This window comes from Aquarana catesbeiana, linkage group LG13, assembly GCF_042186555.1.
Source record: "Aquarana catesbeiana isolate 2022-GZ linkage group LG13, ASM4218655v1, whole genome shotgun sequence".
Lineage (NCBI taxonomy): Eukaryota > Metazoa > Chordata > Amphibia > Anura > Ranidae > Aquarana > Aquarana catesbeiana.
Genome location: NC_133336.1, coordinates 88,891,678 through 88,916,576, shown reverse-complemented (window position 1 = coordinate 88,916,576; position 24,899 = coordinate 88,891,678). Strand labels below are relative to the sequence as shown.

General features: G+C 42.6%; 1 protein-coding gene across 5 annotated transcripts in view; it reads left to right on the top strand.

Annotated features, from left to right (window-relative positions):
• Window positions 1–24,899, top strand: part of CAPN3 (calpain 3) — a 265,534-nt gene that overhangs the window by 128,876 nt on the left and 111,759 nt on the right. For 4 of the 5 annotated variants that reach the window (XM_073610524.1, XM_073610528.1, XM_073610523.1 and 1 more), the window contains exons 4-7: window positions 7,572–7,705; window positions 10,182–10,350; window positions 15,828–15,956; window positions 18,521–18,604. In XM_073610524.1, the coding sequence (XP_073466625.1) occupies window positions 7,572–7,705; window positions 10,182–10,350; window positions 15,828–15,956; window positions 18,521–18,604 (516 nt within the window). The remainder of the gene's footprint in view (window positions 1–7,571; window positions 7,706–10,181; window positions 10,351–15,827; window positions 15,957–18,520; window positions 18,605–24,899) is intronic. The other variant, XM_073610527.1, reaches the window with a different exon arrangement.

Genomic DNA, 24,899 nt, shown 5'->3' with positions numbered 1-24,899 from the left:
TAACCCTGAAGATGCCAGTTTCCCAGCCTTCCCATCAAGAGGCCGTTTACAGCAATTCAGCTTTGAGGAAGAGTCGGCCGCCCAGGGTTTTAGCCACAATGCTCTTTTGGCTGTGACTGAGCTGAGCATGGTTCTGGAGGACCATCGAATGATGTCTATAGCTGCCTCACCTATGAAGTCCACCGAGAGTTTTATTTCATCAAGAGCTTGATGATTTTTTTCTTTTGGCAGCTGTTTTTTGTTCGCATACTCCAAGTTATGTGCCCACATTTGCATAGCACTTGCTACGGATGTTAAAGCAATGGCGGGCTTACAAGCACCACCTGCCGCAAGGTAAAACTTTCTTAAGTCCATGTCAATGCGTCTATCAAGGATATCACAAAAGGAGGAAGAGTTTTCCATCAGAAGTGTCACATTCTTGGCCTGTCTGGTGACTGCTGCATCCACCGTTGGTGGGTTAGATAAAGGAGCTGCATCCTCCTCCGCGAGTGGATTCAACTTCTGCAACCTATTGGTTGAGGAGGATTTTCTCTCCCCCTTCTCCCTTTCCTCATGAAACAGGCCTCTTAATTCTGTCATAAGAGAAAGGTAGCTACCTGTTTCTTTAGGTTCCTCCTATGGAACCCAAAGGCTTGTTCACACTTGCAGCAGGCTCTGCTATTGCACTGAAAAGCGATCTGTGCTTAGGTCACTTTTAAGAGCCTTTTGATATTATCACGTAGAGGGGAAAAGTGTTCCTGCTATGCGATTTTCAAAGATCGATTTGCACGCAATGTTGCAACTCACATGGGGGCGGCCTCTGTGTTTGTTTTGCTGTCTGTGCCCCTGTTCAGAAGATTTCCCCTCACTTTCTGTTCCAATGAAAATTTTGGGTTGTTGTGGAAACAAGACTTGGTGATAAAGCATCAGTGGAGACACCTTTTTCCTATAATAACTCTTACAGGAGTGAATTTCCCTTCCTTGGGGTAGATTTCCTCTCACTTCCTGTTGTCTCCCTCTGTTTGTAAGTAGGAGTTGTTTGTACATTGAATGTTTGTAACTAGGGGACCGCCTGAACCTCTCTAGTTAGAGAGGATTGAATAGCTTGGTTTAGACCTGGAGCAGGGCCCACACTCTGTTCATCTGCTTCTGTCCCTGGTTGTCCTAGACGACCATAAAAGTCTGCCAGGGAGTCGCAGACTACTTTCTTGAGCAAGGTTGACACCTGCTGACTCTTGTACTCCTGGTCTCTGGCAAGCTGCCTGAAGAAGTTGCTGCAAAGTATCTTTCCTGGCGTAGGGTCATCTCCACATGACCAACATTTTCCTTTCGAGAGCTGAGCCCTTGGAGGAAAAACTGTGTGCTTTCTCTTAAGCGTACATTTGCGTCCTTTGTACTGGGGTCTGCCAGGACTAGAGGAGTCACTTTATGCCCTGGAAAAATCCTGAAGATCCAGAGAGCCTCTGGACCTCCAAGAGCGGGAGTGTGAGCGGCCGGGGCTGCAATAGACAAGAAGGCACTCTCCTCCAGGCATAATGCACTCTTTTTCCTGCATCTTATTACATACCCAAAGTTGGCCCTTACCTGGTATTGTGGTGGTCTTTATGTGGTGTTAGGCTCATGCTGGCAGAAGAACTGAAAGGTGCAAAGCGGACTGCATGGCAACAGAGAGAAACAAGGGAAGTGAGAGAGGGAAAAAAACACATACCCCCTCCCCCCCTTTTTTTTTTGGCAAAGAGAAACAAATTTCAATAAAAGAAATCTGGTCAAACCCCCCCGTCCCCCCCGTCCCTAGTAATACATTCTTACTTGCTCCCCCCCTTCTATCCCCATTACTAGAAAAGCAAGCCTTACCTGTCATTGACTGTTCCTCAGAATGAGATGCTACCTCTCTGGATGCCTGACCGCAAAGGCATCCATTACCTGGCCATTTGTGCCCTTTAAATACAGCACCTGAGAGAGAGACTCGGCCCTCCCCCACCTCTGTTATAATCAAAAAAGGGCTAGTACAATCGGAGGGAGCCACCGCTCATCCACACAAAAGGACACTTTTAAGCTGGCTACACATCATATAATCCTCTGCAGATTTTTTCCCTCAGATTTAAGAAAACCACACAATACGAGGTCAAACCTTAAAAGCCTCAATTTCAAAAAATGAGAAATAATAAAACTATGTTCAATATCTCTCCCTCAGCGCTGACAGAAAAGCTGTTGGTAAAACAATAATAAGCAACTACTATAATAAAACAAAGTACATCAGATATATGTCAAAGAGAAACTCCTAAAATATTAGCAGCGCTAGTGCAAAAATAGCAAGCATTTAAAATAGCAATAGATTTGCTTAAGAGTCCGCTTAAAAAGGTACGAAATGGTGATCCACTCAGTGAAAGTCCATTAAGAAAAAAAGGTGAGTGTGACATAGACCATCGTGGAGGAAAGCATTAACAACGATCCCAATATGGTACGATCTCCTTCACCACACCAATTGTGTCACAGCCCTCTAGGTAATCCACTTACTGTACCAGTTCATGCTGGTTTGTACGCTTATCAGTCACACAGGTAATCACTGTTCACTGGACACTTTCCATCTGTATTTTGCTCATCACCAGCAAGTACACAATCCAGCAATTGACTTTTCCACACAGCGTGCTGCTGTGTCTCTCTCTCCTCCTCAAACAGCTCTCCCTATGCAATCAGGCAGGCCCCTGCACTACATGGTCCTGGCAAATCTAAAGGAAATCAAATAACAAAAGCTGCACAGTGTGTATTGGGTCTTAGAGACATGAGAGTAAGAAAAAGAAAAAAGTTTTATAGAAAACTGACAGACCTGGAAAGAGTTCCAAAGGAGAGAAGACATCATGTAGTCCCAGCTGCTGGATCCGGACCCCACAGTAGGCATGCCACAAGAGGGATATCGTCTCTGATTAGAGAAAACCTCAGGCCCAAAAGACCACCAGAAGGGGCTTTCCACCTTGTTGGTGCATTTAACAGCCTAAGATGTGGGACGGCATTCTGGGAGAGGCTTGAACCCAGACGGACTCTGACATAGTCGGCAGGTAAGAGCTTATCCTGAGTATAACGGTCTGTAGGTGTTGATCTTTGAGGACAAAAGGAAGAATGGGGGGGAGGTAGCTCTCAGTCAGACTTTATAGAGCTAAACAGGTCCTGTAGGTGGATACAGGGGCGGAGCTATATCGTATGTATATCGTAGGAATTTTTTTTTTTTTTTTTCATTTTGGATAGAGCAGGTTATTAGCCCTGCCAGATTTTATTTTCACCTTCTGTGTCCTATTGCGGAGATTCCCCATCATTTCCAGTCCCATAGCCAAACAGGAAGTGAGAGGAAATCCTTGTAAATTAAGGGAATTCCTTGGGGATCCCAGGTCACCAGAACTAGTGTCCCCATTGGAAGATTTCCCCTCTATTTCTTTTCTGGGGACAGCCCAAAATTTTGGATTTTCTTTTACTTTCACTTTTAATGATAATGGTAAACAAGACAAATAGAGAGGTTTTATCTCCTTAATGGGACAGCAATAAAAACTGACAGGTAGGGTTGTCCCGATACCAATACTAGTATCGGTATCGGCACCGATACCGAGCATTTGCCCAAGTACTTGTACTCGGGCAAATGCTCCCGATGCTTCCCCCGATACCTAGAGGACAGCTGTGATCGGCGCGTGGGGGAGTTAGAAGATTCTCCCCCAGCGGCTTTAGTGACATACAGCGGTGATCGCTCACAGCTGACTGTCACTGCATCCTCCTCCATGCCCCCTCCGTTCCCCTCTCCTTCTCTGGCCCCCTCCGCTGTCCCCTCCGTTCTGCTCTCCTTCTCTGTCCCCCTCCGCTGTCCCCTCCGTTCCCCTCTCCTTCTCTGTCCCCTTCCGCTGTCCCCTCTGTTCCCCTCTCCTTCTCTGTGCCTCTCTGTTCTCCCCCTCCGTTCCACCGCCCCCCTCCTCCTTCCTTTGTGTATGGATAGAGTCAGCTGACTCTGTCCATTCACATAACTGAAACATTGTAATCTCCTGTGATTACGATGTGTCAGTTTATGAATGGAGAGTAGGGATGAGCTTCGAGTTCGAGTCGAACTCATGTTCGACTCGAACATTGGCTGTTCGCAAGTTCACCGAACAGCGAACAATTTGGGGTGTTCGCGGCAAATTCGAATGCCGCGGAACACCCTTTAAAAGTCTATGGGAGAAATCAAAAGTGCTAATTTTAAAGGCTAATATGCAAGTTATTGTCATAAAAAGTGTTTGGGGACCTGGGTCCTGCCCCAGGGGACATGGATCAATGCAAAAAAAAGTTTTAAAAACGGCCGTTTTTTCAGGAGCAGTGATTTTAATAATGCTTAAAGTCAATCAATAAAAGTGTAATATCCCTTTAAATTTCGTACCTGGGGGGTGTCTATAGTGTGCCTGTAAAGGGGCGCATGTTTCCTGTGTTTAGAACAGTCTGACAGCAAAATGACATTTTGAAGGAAAAAACTCATTTAAAACTACTCGCGGCTATTGCATTGCCGACAATACACATAGAAGTTCATTGATAAAAACGGCATGGGAATTCCCCAAAGGGGAACCCCGAACCAAAATTTAGAAAAAAAAATGACGTGGGAGTCCCCCTAAATTCCATACCAGGCCCTTCAGGTCTGGTATGGATATTAAGGGGAACCCCGGCCAAAATTAAAAAAAAAAAATGACGTGGGGTTCCCCCTAAATTCCATACCAGACCCTTCAGGTCTGGTATGAATTTTAAGGGGAACCCCGCGCCAAAAAAAAAAAAAAAACGGCGTGGGGTCCCCCCAAAAATCCATACCAGACCCTTATCCGAGCACGCAACCTGGCAGGCCGCAGGAAAAGAGGGGGGGACGAGAGTGCGGCCCCCCCTCCCTCCTGAACCGTACCAGGCCACATGCCCTCAACATTGGGAGGGTGCTTTGGGGTAGCCCCCCAAAACACCTTGTCCCCATGTTGATGAGGACAAGGGCCTCATCCCCACAACCCTGGCAGGTGGTTGTGGGGGTCTGCGGGCGGAGGGCTTATCGGAATCTGGAAGCCCCCTTTAACAAGGTGACCCCCAGATCCCGGCCCCCCCCCTGTGTGAAATAAGTACATAAGTACCCCTACCATTTCACGAAGAAAGTGTCAAAAATGTTAAAAATGACAAGAGACAGTTTTTGACAATTCCTTTATTTAAATGCTTCTTCTTTCTTCTATCTTCCTTCATCTTCTGGTTCTTCTGGTTCTTCTGGCTCTTCTGGTTCTTCCTCCGGCGTTCTCGTCCAGCATCTCCTCCGCGGCGTCTTCTATCTTCTTCTCCTCGGGCCGCTCCGCACCCATGGCATGGGGGGGAGGCTCCCGCTCTTCTCTTCTTCTTTTCTTCTCTTCTTCTCTTCTTCTTTTCTTCTTTTCTTCTCCGGGCCGCTCCGCAATCCATGCTGGCATGGAGGGAGGCTCCCGCTGTGTGACGGCGCTCCTCGTCTGACAGTTCTTAAATAACGGGGGGGCGGGGCCACCCGGTGACCCCGCCCCCCTCTGACGCACGGTGACTTGACGGGACTTCCCTGTGACGTCACGGGGAATGCCACAGGGAAGTCCCGTCAAGTCACCGTGCGTCAGAGGGGGGCGGGGTCACCGGGTGGCCCCGCCCCCCCGTTATTTAAGAACTGTCAGACGAGGAGCGCCGTCACACAGCGGGAGCCTCCCTCCATGCCAGCATGGATTGCGGAGCGGCCCGGAGAAGAAAATGAAGAAGAGAAGAAGAGAAGAAAAGAAGAAGAGAAGAGCGGGAGCCTCCCCCCCATGCCATGGGTGCGGAGCGGCCCGAGGAGAAGACAGAAGACGCCGCGGAGGAGATGCTGGACGAGAACGCCGGAGGAAGAACCAGAAGAGCCAGAAGAACCAGAAGAACCAGAAGATGAAGGAAGATAGAAGAAAGAAGAAGCATTTAAATAAAGGAATTGTCAAAAACTGTCTCTTGTCATTTTTAACATTTTTGACACTTTCTTCGTGAAATGGTAGGGGTACTTATGTACCCCCTTACCATTTCACACAGGGGGGGGGCCGGGATCTGGGGGTCACCTTGTTAAAGGGGGCTTCCAGATTCCGATAAGCCCCCCGCCCGCAGACCCCCACAACCACCGGCCAGGGTTGTGGGGATGAGGCCCTTGTCCTCATCAACATGGGGACAAGGTGTTTTGGGGGGCTACCCCAAAGCACCCTCCCAATGTTGAGGGCATGTGGCCTGGTACGGTTCAGGAGGGAGGGGGGGCCGCACTCTCGTCCCCCCCTCTTTTCCTGCGGCCTGCCAGGTTGCGTGCTCGGATAAGGGTCTGGTATGGATTTTTGGGGGGACCCCACGTCGTTTTTTTTTTTTTTTTTGGCGCGGGGTTCCCCTTAAAATCCATACCAGACCTGAAGGGTCTGGTATGGAATTTAGGGGGAACCCCACGTCATTTTTTTTTTTTAATTTTGGCCAGGGTTCCCCTTAATATCCATACCAGACCTGAAGGGCCTGGTATGGAATTTAGGAGGACTCCCACGTCATTTTTTTTTTTTAATTTTGGTTCGGGGTTCCCCTTTGGGGAATTCCCAAGCCGTTTTTATCAATGAACTTCTATGTGTATTGTCGGCAATGCAATAGCCGCGAGTAGTTTTAAATGAGTTTTTTCCTTCAAAATGTCATTTTGCTGTCAGACTGTTCTAAACACAGGAAACATGCGCCCCTTTACAGGCATACTATAGACACCCCCCAGGTACGAAATTTAAAGGGATATTACACTTTTATTGTTTGACTTTAAGCATTATTAAAATCACTGCTCCTGAAAAAACGGACGTTTTTAAAACTTTTTTTTGCATTGATCCATGTCCCCTGGGGCAGGACCCAGGTCCCCAAACACTTTTTATGACAATAACTTTCATATAAGCCTTTAAAATTAGCACTTTTGATTATTCATGTTCGTGTCCCATAGACTTTAACGGTGTTCGCATGTTCGAACGAACTTTTTTCCTGTTCGCATGTTCTGGTGCGAACCGAACAGGGGGGTGTTCGGCTCATCCCTAATGGAGAGAAGCCGCTGTCTTCTCTCCATTCATTCTCAGTGCAGCTGAGGCTGCAGAGAAAGGGACTGGGGAATCTCTATCCTCTGTCTCTTTCTCTGTCTCAAGGGGGAGATATCAGAGGTCTGTTAAGACCCCTGATATCTCACCAAAGCCCCCCAACAGGGCTGATTAAAAAAAAAACACATATTGCAATAAAGAATAAAAAAAAATTGTAAAAAATAAAAATTGTAAATAATAATAAAAAAAAAAAAAAAAATACACATACACCGTTCACCTCCCCCCCCCCCCCCCCCCGAAAAAAAAAAACACTGTCACGTGACATTAAAAAAAAAGTATCGGTAATCGGTATCGGCGAGTACTTGAAAAAAAGTATCGGTACTTGTACTCAGTCCTAAAAAAGTGGTATCGGGACAACCCTACTGACAGGTGTTCTAATCCCTCTGCAATCTATCCAAAACTAAAATAAAAAGTTTTGCCTTTAGTTATACTTTAAAGTACTGAAAGTATATCTATGTTTTGTTTGTTTTCTTGTAGTTTTGGCGCTATGGAGACTGGATTGATGTGATAATTGATGACTGCCTGCCAACATTTAACAATCAGTTAGTATTTACCAAGTCTTCTCAGCGGAATGAGTTCTGGAGTGCACTGCTGGAAAAAGCTTATGCAAAGTGAGTACTTTAAATGAGAAGTATGCTTTTTTTTTTTTTTTTGTTTTTCTTTTATAAACAAACAGTTATACTTACCTAGGTGGATACAGCATAGATTCGATGCTGTATCTGTCCCCCTCTGTTTCTAAGAATGAGAACTGAACAATCAAAGACCACTGATCGCACAGTTCTAAGTCTTCAGAGAGCCTCTGCTTAGCCCCTCCGGTCCTCACTAGAGTGCTGGGCTGGTGAAGGGGCTAGAGAGGCTGTGGTCATGGATGAAAAACAGACAAACAGAATGCTCATGTGAAAGGACCCTAAACCATAAATACACTTTAAAAAGGACAAAGCCAATATACCTGTACATGTTATTTGCCCAGTCAAATGTAACTAAAGAATCGTTTCAGTAGCTTGTCACATTGTTTCATGTCTATTTTCAGCATCTCTCTATCCATCTATTCTTCTCTCTCTCTCTCTCTCTCTCGACAATAATAAATATGAATAAGTGCTGTGCATACCAGAAAAAACAAACTGATACTGTAAAACAAATAACTTCAAATGATCCAGGATGAAAATATATCAAATCATCAAATGAAATCAATTTACACTCAGTGCATTAAAATAGTTCAATAAAAGTAAAGTGTACGCGTGCTAAAAAGTGCCTAATAGTCCATATCAAATGATAAATAAGGTGTCTAGTTTTCTTTCTTCAGTGCAGGCAGCTTCAGTGTGACAACATATAAACAAATGGTGCACTTCCACCTGATCGTGACACCTCAGTGTTCCCAGTATTCTCACCTCAATGAGTAATCAAATACACATTTGATTACATATAGAAATCTTCCTCCATCGATGTTCACCACCTTGTAGTCCTTTTCAATTGGTTTGGATACCCTCTGGTGTTGGTCCCTTTAGGACTCCCTCACATACACTCATTCATAAGTTAGGGTAAAAACAAAGGGGGTTATTTACGAAAGGCAAATCCACTTTGCGCTACAAGTGCAAACTACAAGTGCAAAGTGCACTTGAAATTGCACTGAAAGTGCACTTGGAAGTGCAGTCGCTGTAAATCTGAGGGGTAGATCTGAAATGAGTGGAAGCTCTGCTGATTTTATTTTATTTATTTCCAATCATGTGCAAGCTAACATGTTGTTTTTAATTTTCCTTGCATGCTCCTCTCGGATTTACAGCGACTGCACTTCCAAGTGCACTTTCAGTGCAATTTCAAGTGCAGTTTGCACTTGTAGTTTGCACTTGCAGTGCAAAGTGGATTTGCCTTTAGTAAATAACCCCCAAACTGTGAATTGATTTCATTTGATGATTTGATATATTTTCATCATGGATCATTTCAGGTTATCTGCTTTACAGTATCAGTTTGTTTTTTATGGTATGCGCAACACTTATTCATATTTATTTTTTTATTACTGGTGGGAACACAATACAGTGTTTGCAGCAACCACACTTGACAATTACACAGGTGCATCTTATAAAATTAGAATATCATCAAAAAGTTAATTTATTTCAGTAATTCATTTCAAAAAGTGAAACTCCTCTATTTTATAAAGATATGTTACACACAGAGTGATATATTTTAAGTATTCCTTTCTTTTAATTTTGATGATTATGTCTCACAGCTAGCGACAACAACCCAAAATTCAATCTCAGAAAATCAGAATATTACATAAGACCAATAAAAAAAAAAAAACAGGATTTTTAATACAGAAATGTTGGCTTACTGAAAAGTATGTCCATGTATGGTATATAGCATGCACTCCATACTTGGCCGGGGCTCCTTTTGCATTAATTACTGCATTAATGCGGCGTGGTATGTAGGTGATCAGCCTGTGGCACTGCTGAGGTGTTATGGAAGCAACGCCACATTGATGCAGTAATTCATGCAAAAGGTGCCCCGACAAAGTATTGAGTCCATACTATACTGTTCATGGACATACTTTTCAGTAAGCCAACATTTCTGTATTAAAAAAATCCTTTTTTTATTGGTCTTACAGGTATGTAATAATGTAATATTCTAATTTTCTGAGACACTGAATTTTGGGTTTTCACTAGCTGTAAGCCATAATCATCAAAATAAATGAAAAAAATGCTTGAAATATATCACTCTGTGTGTAACGCATCTATATAAAATATATGAGTTTCACTTTTTGAATTGAATTACTAAAATAAATGAACCTTTTGATGATATTCTGATTTTATGAGATGCACCTGTATATAGTTTGAGTTTCTTATTATGGACATTAGTTCATACACTGTGGATTTGTTCTACACAGAGGCAGCGCAGAGGTATTATTTCTTATTTACTGTATATCTCTAGACAATGTTTCCTCTATAATAATATCATCAGATATTAGCTTATCCTTTCTATTACTGTTTTACCTAGTGATTTTGACTAATGGAATTCAGTGTTACTTTAAATACACCAATGTCTGTATGTATGTTTTTAGTTATTCGTACTTTTAGTACAGTGTGTCCTTTTTAGGTTACATGGATCTTATGAGGCACTTAAAGGTGGAAACACTACAGAAGCAATGGAGGACTTTACGGGTGGAGTTACTGAATTTTACGAAATTAAGGATGCACCAAAAGACTTGTTCAAAATCATGAAAAAAGCTTTTGAAAGGGGCTCACTCATTGGATGCTCAATTGATGTAAGTGTAAGGAAATCTTTTCTAAATTGTGGGGAATATTCATAGTTTTTACTAGACATGGGCCAAACATGTCGGTTTGTGGCAGAGTTTTTGAACATCGCAAAAGTTCGGAACCGAATAACGAACCCCATTGAAGTCTATGAGACCCGAACTGGAAAAATCAAAAGTGCCCATTTTGAAGACTTATATGCAAGTAAAGATCCCACTGGGAGCTAGAGCATAAGATTTCCCAGGTCGCGGAGTCTAAGAGCCAGCAGGTGCTCACCAAAGCCTCTAGTGGTGAGGATGGACTGCGCTGCAACTGGCTCCAGATTGCGACCCCCAGGGTCTCCCAGCTCACACTCACAGTAGGCTACAGGAGGATAGAGAGGAAGCAGCAGCCCAGGACAACAAGGGATAGTCAGGAGATAAGCCAAAGGTCGGGGCAACTAGCAGACAAGGATAAACAAAGAACACGCCAAAGCTCAGGGTAACAAGCAGGCAGGGATAGTCAAAGAACAAGCCAAGATTGGTAACACAAACAGATGTAGAGCACACAGCAAGCAGGAGACAGGAAACCAAACACACAATATTGCTCGGGCAAGGCAGGCTTGGACAGCACAGTGTTAAATAGTGTATCTTGTAGAAGCTAGAGTGAAGACACGCTGAGGGAAGATTACTTAACCATGCAGGGTGAGAGTGCAGGCCCAAGGCTGACACACAGACCAGGTAAGCAGACAGACAGGGCATGAAGGTATTACTGGTGATTCATGACACACCTCCTCTGCATGCTGTGGCTGGAAAGCACGGGCAACATCACTAAACAGGAAATGATGCCCAGCCTGAGGATGGACCAAGTCCACCTTTGCCTGTGGACACAGATGCCCCTGGGCCCCTCACAGTGCCATGGGAATGGCTGCCTCTCCTTGTTGGCCTCCCAGACATGATGGGGGGGGGCTTATTAACAAAAATATAATAAAGATTGGGAAATGTGTACGTGGATGCACTTTAATCAATGGAAAGTGCTGTTACTCACTACACAGACGCACTCCACTGGCACTAGCGCACTGCAATATACTGTGTTAAACATGCACTAACGCACTGCAATATACTGCAGTAAACGTGCAATAACACACTGAAATATACTGCGTTAAATGTGCACTAATGCACACAATATACTGGGTAAACGTACCAACACACGGAAATATACTGCGTTAAACGTGTACTAACACACTGCAATATAGTATTTGTGCCAATCAAGAAAGCAGCCCAGTGGATTTGTTCATGTAAAAAAATTCACTAATCACACATACTGTATGAAAGACAAAGTCTAATGTTTGGCATATGATGAAGAAAGCACAAAATACTAGAAAGCACGCTCTGTTGCCATGCTTTTACACTGACTACATGCCTCTCTAATATATCACTAAAGCCCCCAAAAGAATGCATGCTTCCTCCTTTATGTCACAATGTAGTGCTTGGTGCTTAGAGACACTGTCATCTTGCCCATGCAGGCCAAAGCAACCGGAGAGTATGTCTGCACGTGGCCCTGCTGTCCCCCATAAACTTACCCTCCTGCACTCCCTCGCTGCTCCTTCTTCCATCGCATCTGGCAACTCTATCAGTCTAGTGTAGACAAAATTAAAATAAAGGGGTCGGGGAGATCTTTGCTAAGGCATTATTACTTTACCCTGCAGCTTTCCTAAATGATATAACTACTGAAAAAAAATAGATCTTTACAGAGCACATTCTATGGAGCAATATTAATAAATTAGCAATTATAGAAAATTAGTAAAGGGTATACATTATTATTTCTCTTGGATCCAGCTTGGAATTTAACAGGGTAATCACTGGATAATCTGCACAATTTGTAGAGTTATTAAACATTTTACTATTATACCCTCCGCTATAAATTTGTGAAGTTGCTACGTTTTATTTAGTTTGTTTGCTATTCTATATTTAAAAGCATTCATCTTGGGTTCATTCTGAATATCCATGTATACTGAGGGTAACATGAGACATGAAACATATCCATTGCCATTATAACTGGGCTATTTTGTCTTACCCACAAAACCATATTAGTATGAGTCAAAAGAGCGCTCTTGAGACCACCAATTAAAGCAGTAAAAATTATTGTGTAATGTCACCAGCTGTCTAAAAAGTAGAGGATTCTGGGAGATTTTATTTTTAGTTTTGTAATTCAGGGCAACATGATGGGCATGACACCTGCTCCTATAAATCTTTCCACACTTCCAATGTTTTATGGTACAGCTTCCATATGTACGAGCGTTCCAAAACATATATATGGACAGAGTAATGTATCTATAGAAATAATTATGTAAATTTATTATCCCTAAAAAAAAAAAAAGTTGAGTTACAATGAAATTGACCTATATGTTGTGAATTTAACATTGCAATTGTTCTTTGTAGCTACCAACATTTTGTAAGCCCTCAACATTTAGAGTAAATATTCAATATTCCTATTATGTACATACTTAACATACATGTAATCACTAACTGAATGACATTTAGGAGTATATTTATAAAGTAGTTAATGTGACATTCACCAAATATTCACTGCAGGTGTGTCTGCCTGGTACATGTTTTAAATTATAGTTCTTTCACATGCACTGCTTTATGATTATTATGCCCACTAGCTTGATAAAGTACAGTTTACCATAAACAATATTTTTTTCTTTTTTAGAAAAAGTTACAAATAATGTTTTGTCTTTTTCTTTTTTTTCTTGATTGAATATAAACCTCTCTGATTGCTGGTAGTTCCTTTGCAGCAATTTCCTGCCTACATGCAGGTGCCCCAGCAACTGCTGCAAATAATTTTTCTGGGTGGGTTTGCTGATGGTGACAACAGTGGAGTATGTCTGTTCAGCTTGTGCTTGTAGTCTCCATTGGGAGTCTGTGTGATAGAATGGCAATACAAAAGAACTAAGAAACAAGAACATCATTTTGCGGCCCTATTACAGGAAATAACAGGATCAACGCATATTGTTTTAATGAAAGCTGCAGACTGAAAAAAGTTGGAGGTTACTTTTGAAATAACATGAACATGCTAAGCTATATGAGATTTTAGTGACTGGGTTTACATTTACTTGAACCACTTCTAGACCAGCCGCCACAGTTTTACTGCAGCAGGTTGGCTCGGCTGGGCAAATCGACGTTACCTTACATCGCTTCGCCTTTTGGCCACTAGGGGCGCGTCCGCAGCATGTGCCCAGAGCCGATGCGAGTGCCCGGCGTGCGCAATGACCACCGGGCACCCGTGATCGCTCGTGACAGAGCGAGAACCAGGATTTGTGTGTGTAAACACACAAATCCCAGTTCTTTCAGGGGAGTAGAGACAGATCATGTGTTCATACTAAGTATGATCACCGATCTCTCTCTCCTCTTAGACAGTCCCATCCCCCCACAGTTAGAACACACCTAGGGAACACAGTTAACCCCTTGATCGCCCCCTAGTGTTAACCCCTTCCCTGCCAGTGACATTTATACAGTAACCAGTGCATTTTTTATAGCACTGATCGCTGTATAATTGTCAATGGCCCCAAAAATGTGTCAAAAGTGTCCAATTTGTCGCAATATCACAGTCCCGATAAAAATCGCTGATTGCTGCCATTACTAGTAAAAAAAAAATAATAATAATAAAAATGCCATAAATCTATCCCCTATTTTGTAGATGCTATAACTTTTGCGCAAACCAATCAATATATACGCTTATTGCGATTTTTTTTTTTACCAGAAATATGCAGAAGAATACATATCGGCCTAAACTGAGGAAAACATTTTTTTTTTTTTTTTTAAATGTGGAATATTTATTATAGCAAAAAGTAAAAGATATTGTGTTTTTTTTCAAAATTGTCGCTCTTCTTTTGTTTATAGCGCAAAAAATAAAAACCACAGAGGTGATCAAATACCACCAAAAGAAAGCTCTATTTGTGTGAAATAAAGGACATCAAATTTGTTTGGGTACAGCGTCACGTGACCGCGCAATTATCAGTGAAAGCGACGCAGTACCGTATTGCAAAAATGGCCTGGTCATTGAGCAGCCAAAACTTCCAGGGGCTGAAGTGGTTAAGCACTGTAACATGCAAACATTGTAAATAAAAGGAAACCCATTTAATTGTACTTATTTTTTTTTTTTTTTGCCCATACTAGAGATTATAAGTATGGTGTACTTTTCTCTCCTGCTACTCCATTCTACTGCCAGAACATCCACGTTTCCTGTGTGACCCATATGCAACTCCTCTTGGGTCTTGCTATTGGTTGTGTAATCACTGAGCATGGCATTGTGGGAAGATAAGGGGGCTTTACCAGTTCTCTGTCGGTTCAGCAGGGACTGGCCAAATTTTGATCAGTGCGTGGCCATCCCTGTTCAGCAGAAATTTATCATTTTATTCATTTCTATCAAAGGGACAGGTTGGAAAAATATGTATTCATCGGTGGCTGCAACCATTCAGCTGCAGTTGCTGACCGGTGTATTCTGATAGAGGTGGGTGCTGTTGTCAGAATACTATGTCCTGGTGTGGGGGGGGGGGGATTCCTCCATCCACCATGTTTGTGTGGATGAAGGAATCTACTGCTGAAGAAAAAAAAAAACTAACAGTGTATGGCCAACCTTACTTAGAATGGCCAGTGTGGTGGTGGATAAAGAAAGGGATGGAGCACAGCAATGTTAAGTACTTACTCCCTTTTGGTTACCCTGCCTAGTGGCAACAAAGCATAGTTCTCTTTGGGTCTTAGTGAAAGGGATTTTTGTGTGACTTCCCACAACAGTTTTTTTGTTTTTGTACGGAGCTGTTAACCATTTTCCATTTTGCATGAGCCAGGTTTGTTTTTAATTTGTGCAGCCTAATTAAAGTCAATCCTGGTTCGGCTGGACTAATCAAAAATGTTCATTTTAATTTATTAAAACTGGTCTGGCTTGCTTATGAGCTTATTGGTTAAAGAGATATTTTAGTGTTACCAAGTGAAACCGTGTTTTGCCAGTGTAGAGCGCAGTAACAGGTTTACTTAAGGCTTCAGCCATTGGGAGGAAAGAAAGAGACCCGCGTGTTATAAACTTATTCCAGTCGGAGCTTACAAAGAGATGAGGATTCTCTTTGCACCAATGTAACAGAGTTGGGCCAATCATCAACCTCCAGCACTGTCACATGCACTCTATACCCAGAAGTATAGAGCATTTTCTTCTTTCCCAGTGGCTGAACTGAGCAGTGAAGCAAAGGAAAGATGAGTATATGCTGCTGGGGAAGGGGGGCATTAATGCAAACCTGTTGCTTTTTCCTGCATGGGCAAGGCAGATATTTGCTTTAAGGGGATCTATTTAATGATTTACTATGTATTTATTTGTGTCTTAAAAAAGGTCTCTTACTTTTTAATGAAGCAAATATAATAAATACTGCAAATTTATTTATTTATCTCTTGTCTTGGATACATAGTTTGTTGTAGCTTGTCTTAACCTATGTGCTTTCTGTTGCTGATGCCAGGAAGCTAATGGGTTGTCCTATGGTATCTCACCACCTGATATGGGGCAAGCATTAATACGAATGATACAAAGTGAGGGTGACAAGCAGCCTGCTTTAGAAGGAAAAGGCTTGGAACCAAAACCATCTGTGGTTTGTATTCCCCAATCCCCATGCATGGTATACTGGCTTTATAGATCTGAAAATACAGCATGTAATAATGTTATGATCTGTATCAGGCAAAATACATAACATTCATGTCAATGGATAGGAATTCTTGTGGCTCATTCAGCTATATTGTACTATATAGGCAGCTTGGTGTTTACTGTTTTTCTAAACCCCACTAGAAGGTGCCATGACAGGGTCATCCTTTTATTGGCTAGATGTAAGGTTTACAAATATTACTACAAAAAAAGCCCCATAAGGGTCATTGAGCCCAATAAAAAGTTAATTTTGTGTGTTCATGTTGCAGCCTGTGAAACATAAAAGGTTATTTTTTTATTATTTAATATAGTTACATATATAACAAGCCACCAGTGTTGTAGGCCTGGATGAGACACTACAAAAATCACTTTTACTTTGCAAATTCACACTTCCATTGCTAAGTAACCAGTGGTGGTTATTTGCAGTTTGGTGCCTTTTATTGTAATCTCTAATTACTTTTTACTATTACTATTAGCTAATAGCTACATACTGTAGATTTTGCACAAGGTCAGAGAGCTTAACAATACCTATGCCTGAATACTACAGACTTATTTTTCAAGGTGGGAGCCAGAAATAATTTATTTTTACTTTGTAATGGACTTTTATAGACTTGGGTAGGTAGGTGTAGGTAGGTAATTAATAGTCTAACTTCCTTTTTGAGATTTGTGAACTTTTTAATGTCTAGTAGGTCCCAGGGGCCAAGCAAGGCCTTTATGGATTTAGTATAATGTGCAAGATTTTTTTGCTTGGCTTTAAAACTATTTGTAATAGCTTAAGTGGGGTTCACCTAACAAAGCTGTCTAGTGTGGCATTCATAGTGCCTAAATCATTTTAACCACTTCCTGCCACCACCTCCTGACCCTATAAAGAGCTAAATGCTAGTAAGCGAGCATGTGACCACTGTGATTAGTTGTCACAGTGGCCACATAATCGCACCAATATGCATCAAGGGCTTTCCTGTCCCCGCCGATGACTGTGTTGGGTGACCGAAGGGTGTGTTTACATAGGGCCACATAGGTGCAGCCTCTTGGCATTAAAGCCCACGTTCTGAGAGGCCCCATTTATGTGCCACGTCAGCGGGAAGAGGTTACATAGGGATTTCAAGCTAATTTTTATATTTATTTATTTTTAGAATGCAGAAGCTTTCATCTATTTTATGTTGCTGTCTTTGTCCTCGTTGACGATTTCCTGCTCTTGGTTAATTTAATGTGGGATTAACAGGAAAGGCAGCGAGGTGGAATTTCTCCAGAGGGCAAAAGACAATATTATAAACACTTAGAACCTCTGTCAAGGTCTATGTTGCTACTACAACTCCATTCCCTCCTTCCCTCCCTCATTTTCCTATGTTTTCAAATCGAATGCAAAAAGTTTTAATTGGATTCCATTTTATAGTGATTTTAAACGATACCCACACCTGGACAACTCTTAAAATATTCCCCACTTTATGTTGTCCGCTGTGTCAGGCTAGGAAGGCTTTGTACCAAGAGTGTGTTCCAGCACAGATTTCTGATACTGTAATTAATTCATGGAAGCTGAAGCCAATAATCTTCCTGATAGCTCTCCCAGACAGCCCCCACAACTACCAGAAGAAGAACTGAATGATATAAGAAGGGTAACAGGAATACCAGCTGTCCAGTAAGGACTGACATGTGTTGGCTCAACAATACTGTCTATCAGTGGGATTAAGAATTCTTATATATTCTCTGAGCAACTATCAGCTCTTAAAGGGGTGATTTAGAGACTTTACAGGGATCCTTTCCAAACATTCAAAAACAGTAGATGACATTAAGAGATTTAAGAAGAAAAGCATGTCACTGAAATGTGTAACTTGAGTGTTGCAATGGACTTGTTTTTGACTGTGGCATTTTGTCTAGATACTTTCTTTTACCTATGGAATTGCAAAAGAAACTACAGTATCTTATATGTGTTGGTTTTAGACTTCTGTGCATTCTCCTCCTTTTCTGTTACCAAAAGGATGCATTATGCAACAACTATTTTCTTAATATGTCATGTTTTCAGTTAAAAGTGAATGTTAGATATTCTTACTTTGGAAAAGCGCATGCTGGGTTTACTGTACGTGTTCTTTATAAACATTCAGGTATTTATGCTGCTTTGCCGTTTACTGTATATGCTTTTATGTTTAATTTAGATAGCTGACATTGATCAGCAGTATCTCTAATATTTTCATGGGAAAGAAAAATTAAATGATTTGCGTTTTGCTTTGAATTCTGCTCAGACTTAACAACTGATTGACTCTATATAATGCAGAACACCATGTTTGCATTGTTTGTCTTGTGCAATGTGTGTTTTTCATTAACTGACAGTAGCTGGCCTTGCCTGGAATTATTTATTACAAATCTCAGACATCAGCCCTTAGGGCTACAGTACATTTGATTTAATTATCTTTATCAATGCTACCAAGCAAGATGTCATTTTCTTTTAACTGACTAACATAGCAGAAGATTGGGTTATTATGAGTGTGGCTGTCTAACTTCTGACTTTGTATTTTTCAGGCTATTGTACCTGCACAGTTTGAGACCCGTATGGCTAGTGGACTGGTTAAAGGTCATGCTTATTCCGTAACAGGAGTGGAAGAGGTATAACATAGATATGTATATTACTGGCATAGCACAGGGGTCTTCTGGTGAAATTTTGTTTAAAGGCTCAGCATTTCCAAAACTAATATTTAAGATTATGCTAGGAAACTGAATCACCAACCACAGTCACCAAGAGACCAAACCATGTAGGAATTACATGATGCTGAATGAAACTGATGTTTATGATCATCTGCAGTCATCCTAATTCTGGTACAATACAATTTTATTGAGGGTTTTTAAGAAAGTACAAAACAACAGATCACCCATGCAGGGGGTTGGTAATGGGTATACAGTCTTCCAGTATTAAGTACTAAACAAGACTTCAAGGATTCAAGTTCATGGCCTCGAAGCCAAGCAGGCCTGACTACACTGTCCGGGTCCGAAGACCCAGATATTAATAAACCTGAAATAGAAGAAATGAAATAAACCAGGGGGATACAAATATAAGTAAAAGAACGGGATCAGAGGAAAATGTACGAAAAAATAAAAAAATAAAAAGGGGGGGTTAGGAAAAGATCCTGGAAGCGCAGGAATTAGGCAGGAAATAGGTCACAGGTTGCCAAAAGTAGTCAGGTGTAGAGTAGTAAAAGCGTAAGATAGCCAAGGTTCCCATACTTTTAAGAATTTGTAATGAGAATCATGCTAGACATCTTCTCATTAAACATCGGAGTGGTCAAGCAGTCCTTAACCGCTGCAAACAAAACAGTGGGTTTCTTCCAAGCCTTGGCTATGGTGCATTTGGCAGCAAGAAATAAAAAGGTTGACAGTTTTTGGTGTTATGAGAGGAGGCCTTGAATGGGACAATGTAATAAAGCCAGTTTTGCGTCTTTGCGGATGGGTAACTCAAACAATGTGTGCGAAAGTTCAAAGACCCTGAACCTAAATCCGGTTAAACGTGGGCAAGTCCACCAAACGTGAATGACATCTTTGCGCTGACCACAGTCCTTGAAACATCCGTCGTAGGAGGTGGATTAGCATGTGCTATAGGAGCTGGCACCCATTGCCATCTTAATAGGACCTTATATGCTGATGCCAAGGTAGCAGTATTAAAAGAATATTTCACTATCATAGACCAGGCTTTGCTCCACTCTGCTGGGTAAAAAGGGGTTGCTAAATCTCATTTCCAGTAGGAAGCGTTTAATCAGGAGTAGATCGCCGAGATAGCACACGAGGAGCCAGGAGAATTTAAAAAGATGTGCTTGAAGGTAATTTTTTGGAAAGGGAAGGTTGAGCTGCATCATAAGAAAGTCACCTATTGGTGAAGCTGGATATATCGGAAAAAATTCTGAAGGCAACTCATCTCTTGAATAGAGGGCCAAGGAGGGAAGGAGCAAGAGGAAAGAAAATGAAGAACATGCGTGAACCCATGAAACCACCACCATCGAAATGCTTCCAGCTCTTCTAGGCCTGGAAGAAAGAGAGGAGTGTTTAGAAGCGGCAGAAGGGGTAGAAAGGGGAATATGAGGTTGCCCAAGCAGCATATGGAGTCCCAGAGTTTCAGACTGTGCAACATTAGGGGACTCAAGGAAGGTGGACAAAGTCTGTGGGGGTGCCATAGCAGGGCCAAAATTAGAGCTGGTACACATTTGGGGAGTTCAGGAGTACCCAAAGCAGGATATCAGTTGTAGCATGGGGCATGGTAAGATGAGAGATTTGAGCTGCCAGATAGTTTTGCTCCATATTGGGGACCCCAAGCCTCCTCATAACTTGTGTGTAAAGAGGGTGGAATGTGAGAATCTAGGGTGCTTATAGGCCCAAATGAAAGAGAGAATTCTGCTTTGTAGAAGGCGCAAGTAAAAGAAAGGAATGCGGATGGGTAGCATTCAAAAAAGTAAAGAAGTTTGGGCAAAATCGTCATTTTGACCACATATTTGCAGCCTATCCACAATATATTAGGAAACAATTGCATGAGAGATGTCAAAGTGCGCAGCAAGGAATGGTAGTTTGCCACATGCCCAGGTATGCCAGAGAGGAGGACGCAACATGATTGAAGATGGGACACAACGAACTAGGAGAGAAACTTTAAAAGCAATCCTCTTTTGAGGGTTGATCCGGAGACCACCGATGTCTGAAGTGTGTAAGGAGCTGTTGCAAACTAGGCAGAGTGGTGAGAGGGTTAGTCAGAGTCTAAAACACGTCTTCCATAAAAAGATTCACTTTATAGTGTATGCTGGCGCAGAGGACACTAGAAATGTTAGTTTCTCTGAGCGCTATGGCTAAGGGTTCTAGTGCTAATATGAATAGAATCGGGGATAAGGGGCACCCCTGCTGAGTGCCTCAAAAATGGGAAGGGGAGAAGTGTCTGGCGTACCTGACCACAGCAGATGGAGAAGAGTAGAGTGCCTGTATCCACATTAGGATTGAGAGTCATCCTTAATTCAAGTGGCTCTCTTGCTCCGTTACAGGGAAGAGAAGTTGCCACCTCCAAGGGTGAGGAATTGACTTCTGAAATTGACACTTCCAGGAATCTTGACTTCCTTTATCCCCTCACAAGCACTGGTTTCTCCCAACAACCATTTTGTCAATACAAGACTGTAGGGGACACAGGAGGAGGAAATGTCAGTTTTAGAAGAAACTTTGGTGGCAATTCCTCTTCAGTGGAGCAGTGTTCAGCATAGCAGTACAAGAGGTAAGAATCTACTTTACAGGTACATGTGCTATTTAACTTTGCGACAAGGTCACTTTAGCTGCTCATACAGAATGTAAAAGATGTTTTATTTATTCACCACACAGTATATATTAAGGACCAGTTCACACAAAGTGATGTTCTAGTTATAAGTGGTGTCTGGTTGGCCGAGTCATCTTATGTCTTGGACACTGAAACAGTGAGATCTCCCTACTGTAATTCAAAACTCTGTTTCTGTCCACCTGGAAGGTTTTGGTATTAAATGGCCACAGCAGGTGTGCAGACTGCAGAAGTATATGTGAACCCTTACTTGTTAAAACAACCCATATATACATAAATACACTCACTGGCCACTTTATTAGGTACAATTGCTTGGTAACACAACTTGCTAATCAGCCAATTACATGGCAGCAACTCAATGCATTTAGGCATCTAGACATAGTGAAGATGACTTGCTGAAGTTCAAACCAAGCATCAGAATGGAAGAGAAAAGGGATTTAAGTGAATTTGAATGTAGCATGGTTGTTGGTGCCAGACGGGCAGGTCTGAGCATTTCAAAAACTGCTGATCTATTGGGATTTTCACGCACAACAATCTCCAGGATTTACAGAGAATGGTCCGAAAAATACCAGTGAGCGGCAGTTGTGTGGACGAAAATGCCTTGTTGATGTCAGAGGTCGGAGGAGAATGGGCAGACTGGTTGGAGATGATAAAAAGGCAACAGTAGCTCATATAACCACTTGTTACAACCAAGGTATGCAGAATACCATCTATGAACACATCGAACCTTGAAGCAGATGGACTACAGCAGCAGAAGACCACATCGGGTGCCACTCCTGTCAGCAAAGAACAGTAAACTCAGACTACAATTCACACAGACTCACCAAAATTAAACATTAGAATATTGGAAAAAAGTTGCCTGGTCTGATGAGTCTCGATTTCAGCTGCAACATTTAGATGGTAGGGTCGGAATCTGGCATAAACAAAATTAAATCATGGATCCATCCTGCCTTGTATCAATGGTTCAGGCTGATGGTGGTGGTGTAGTGATGTGGGGGATGTTTTCTTGGCACACTTTGGGCCCCTTAGTACCCATTAAGCATTGTTTAAACGTCACGGCCTACCTGAGTATTGTTGCTGACCATGTCCATCCCTTTGTGACTACAGTGTACCCATCTTCTGATGGCTCCTTCCAGCAGGATAATGTACCATGTCACAAAGCTCAAATCATCTCAAACTGGTTTCTTGAACATGACAATGAGTTCACTTTACTCCAATGGCCTCCACAGTCACCAGATCTCAATCCAATAGATTCACATCAGGGATGTGCAGCCGACAAATCTGCAGCAACTTAGTCATGCTATCATATCAATATGGACCAAAATCTCTGAGGAATGTTTCCAACACCTTGTTGAATCCATGCCATGAAGAATTAAGGCAGTTCTGAAGGCAAAAGGGGGTCCAACTTGACTGAGCTCCCCAGTGCAGGGGGGAGGGGGAATTCGGCACATGTCTTGGCCTTTGGAGGACAGGCAGAAAACTAACCACACTGGGATAGATGTGCTCTTGTGCCCATTTTGCAATAGGATAGCAGAGGGACTGGCTAGATCACCAGGTTTCACACACAAAGGAAGAAATTAAAAGGAAACAGAATGCTTTTTTAACACAAGTACATGGTACAACAGGCACATATCAGGAATATGAAATAATGGGGTAACAATCACTTTAAGCACATCAGAGCTAACAGAAAGGTCCCTACTGTCAGGAGTTATCAGAAACTAAAACTAAGCTGTTTTTTTCTTTTGTTTTTGTTTTATTTTCTGCTGTTTTGTGTGGACTGACCCTTTAAAAATGTAAAAGTTAAATATTTTTGTCAGAGAGCTCTGTGTCTTCTGTAATGCCATGAATGTCTGAACCATAAGTCTGCATTAAAGGGTTTGTTAACCCATCTATATGTAGCGGTACCCCCATGGGGGCTGCTGAGTCTGTTCATTACCTTTTGTCAGACTGCTCCGCTTCCGATCCCCCATGCAATTACACAATACCAACCAGTCAAGATTCCGGATTTATAATTCTTTATTTTGGGTATAAATTGGTGGGTTATTCAGTGAGGTATATGAGATACCCCATCCGATCCCATTTTTTAGGTTGAAGGGTATTAATCTGTAGCCATGGCTTTATTAATTAAGTCCCTTATAGCGATCCTTTCCTGGTTCCATTCCTCTCTCTGACGTAGCACTCCCAATTTTGGACAGATAAGCATTACTCTGAATAACGCTGTGGGTGGTGAACTCAAAGTCACAGGCCATGCTGCCTATTTCCATGACTTGTATTGTCAAACTTCTCTCAGTCCTGGAAAGTGCTTGATACTGTGGTCCTTAGATACACAGTATGAAGTTCCTGATTAACTCTACTGGGTTTGCACTCCCGCTGCTGTCTCCCAATCAACAGTCCATGTTCTACTCACAGAAAGTCGATTACCCAGTCTTCTTCCTCCGCTTGGCTCCTACTTCCTCCTTCTCCTCCCACACTGCCCGGCACATCCCCTGCATGGGACATCTGGTATTCCTCCAGCACTACATGTTGACTTTGTCTCCAGGGGCCAGACTTTTGGCCTCCCTGGAATCACCTCCAGCTACCTGCCTCCGGGATCTCTGAACTCCCCGGGCCTCTAGCCTCCAAACACTCCAAACTCCCAACTTCCAACTCCCAGAGCATGTGACCCCCCCTCCCCCTTATGAGAGATCTCCCCTTTGACCATATGAATTAACCATTGGTCACTTCTCTCAAATGGGGTTTCCTGCCACTCAGGTCTCAGCCCATCCTCTCTTTCCAGCACAATCCACTGTTAGGCAGAGAAGGTATACCTGAGCCCAAGTGTAGGCGGCCACACCCCCTTCTACTCTGACACTCCCAACCCTGAATCCACATCCAGGCCTAGCAAAGGACACGGCCCTGGTTAAATTTGCCTGTCTCTATATTCTACACTATCAAAAAAACACCACTAAGCGCCTACCTAAAAGTAGAGGGCGCTACATCTATGAAACCATGCCGGCCCCTCTATTAGAGGCTGGCATAGAACACTGTGTCATTAGTTTTAAAACACTAGTGTTCTAAATACCTAATGTGAGCTGTCTTCAGGCCGGTCACATCGCTCGCGGCCGCTTTACAGTTCCGATGGATTAATTCTGCGGGAGGGGCCGTGATTTTCCTCTGACTTCAGCTGGGGAGATCACATGGCCACTCGTCTCCTCCGCAGAAGCCCTGTATTGGAGCTGTAAAGCGGCCGCGAGTCACGTGACCAGCCTGAAGACAGCTCAAATTAGGTATTTAGAACACTCGTTTTTTTTTTAAACTAATGACACAATGTGCTATGCCAGCCTCTAATAGAGACGCTGGCAGTGATAATTTAAAGTTTTTTTATTTCAGAATAATAGCGGCGGGGGGGGCAGAGACAGACACAGAGGGGGGTGACAGGCAGGAAGGAGGGGATGAGGGGGGAGAGAGGAGAGCAGAGGGGACAGATACGTATGATGCAGGGATGCAATCAGACCATGGTGATCAGGGTAGAGCAGCCCTGATTTTGGTGGTCTATTTAGAGAGGGCATACAGGAAGTGGCAAGTTCAGGGTTTTTTTTACAGTTTAGAGGGGGGCAGATTACACAGCAC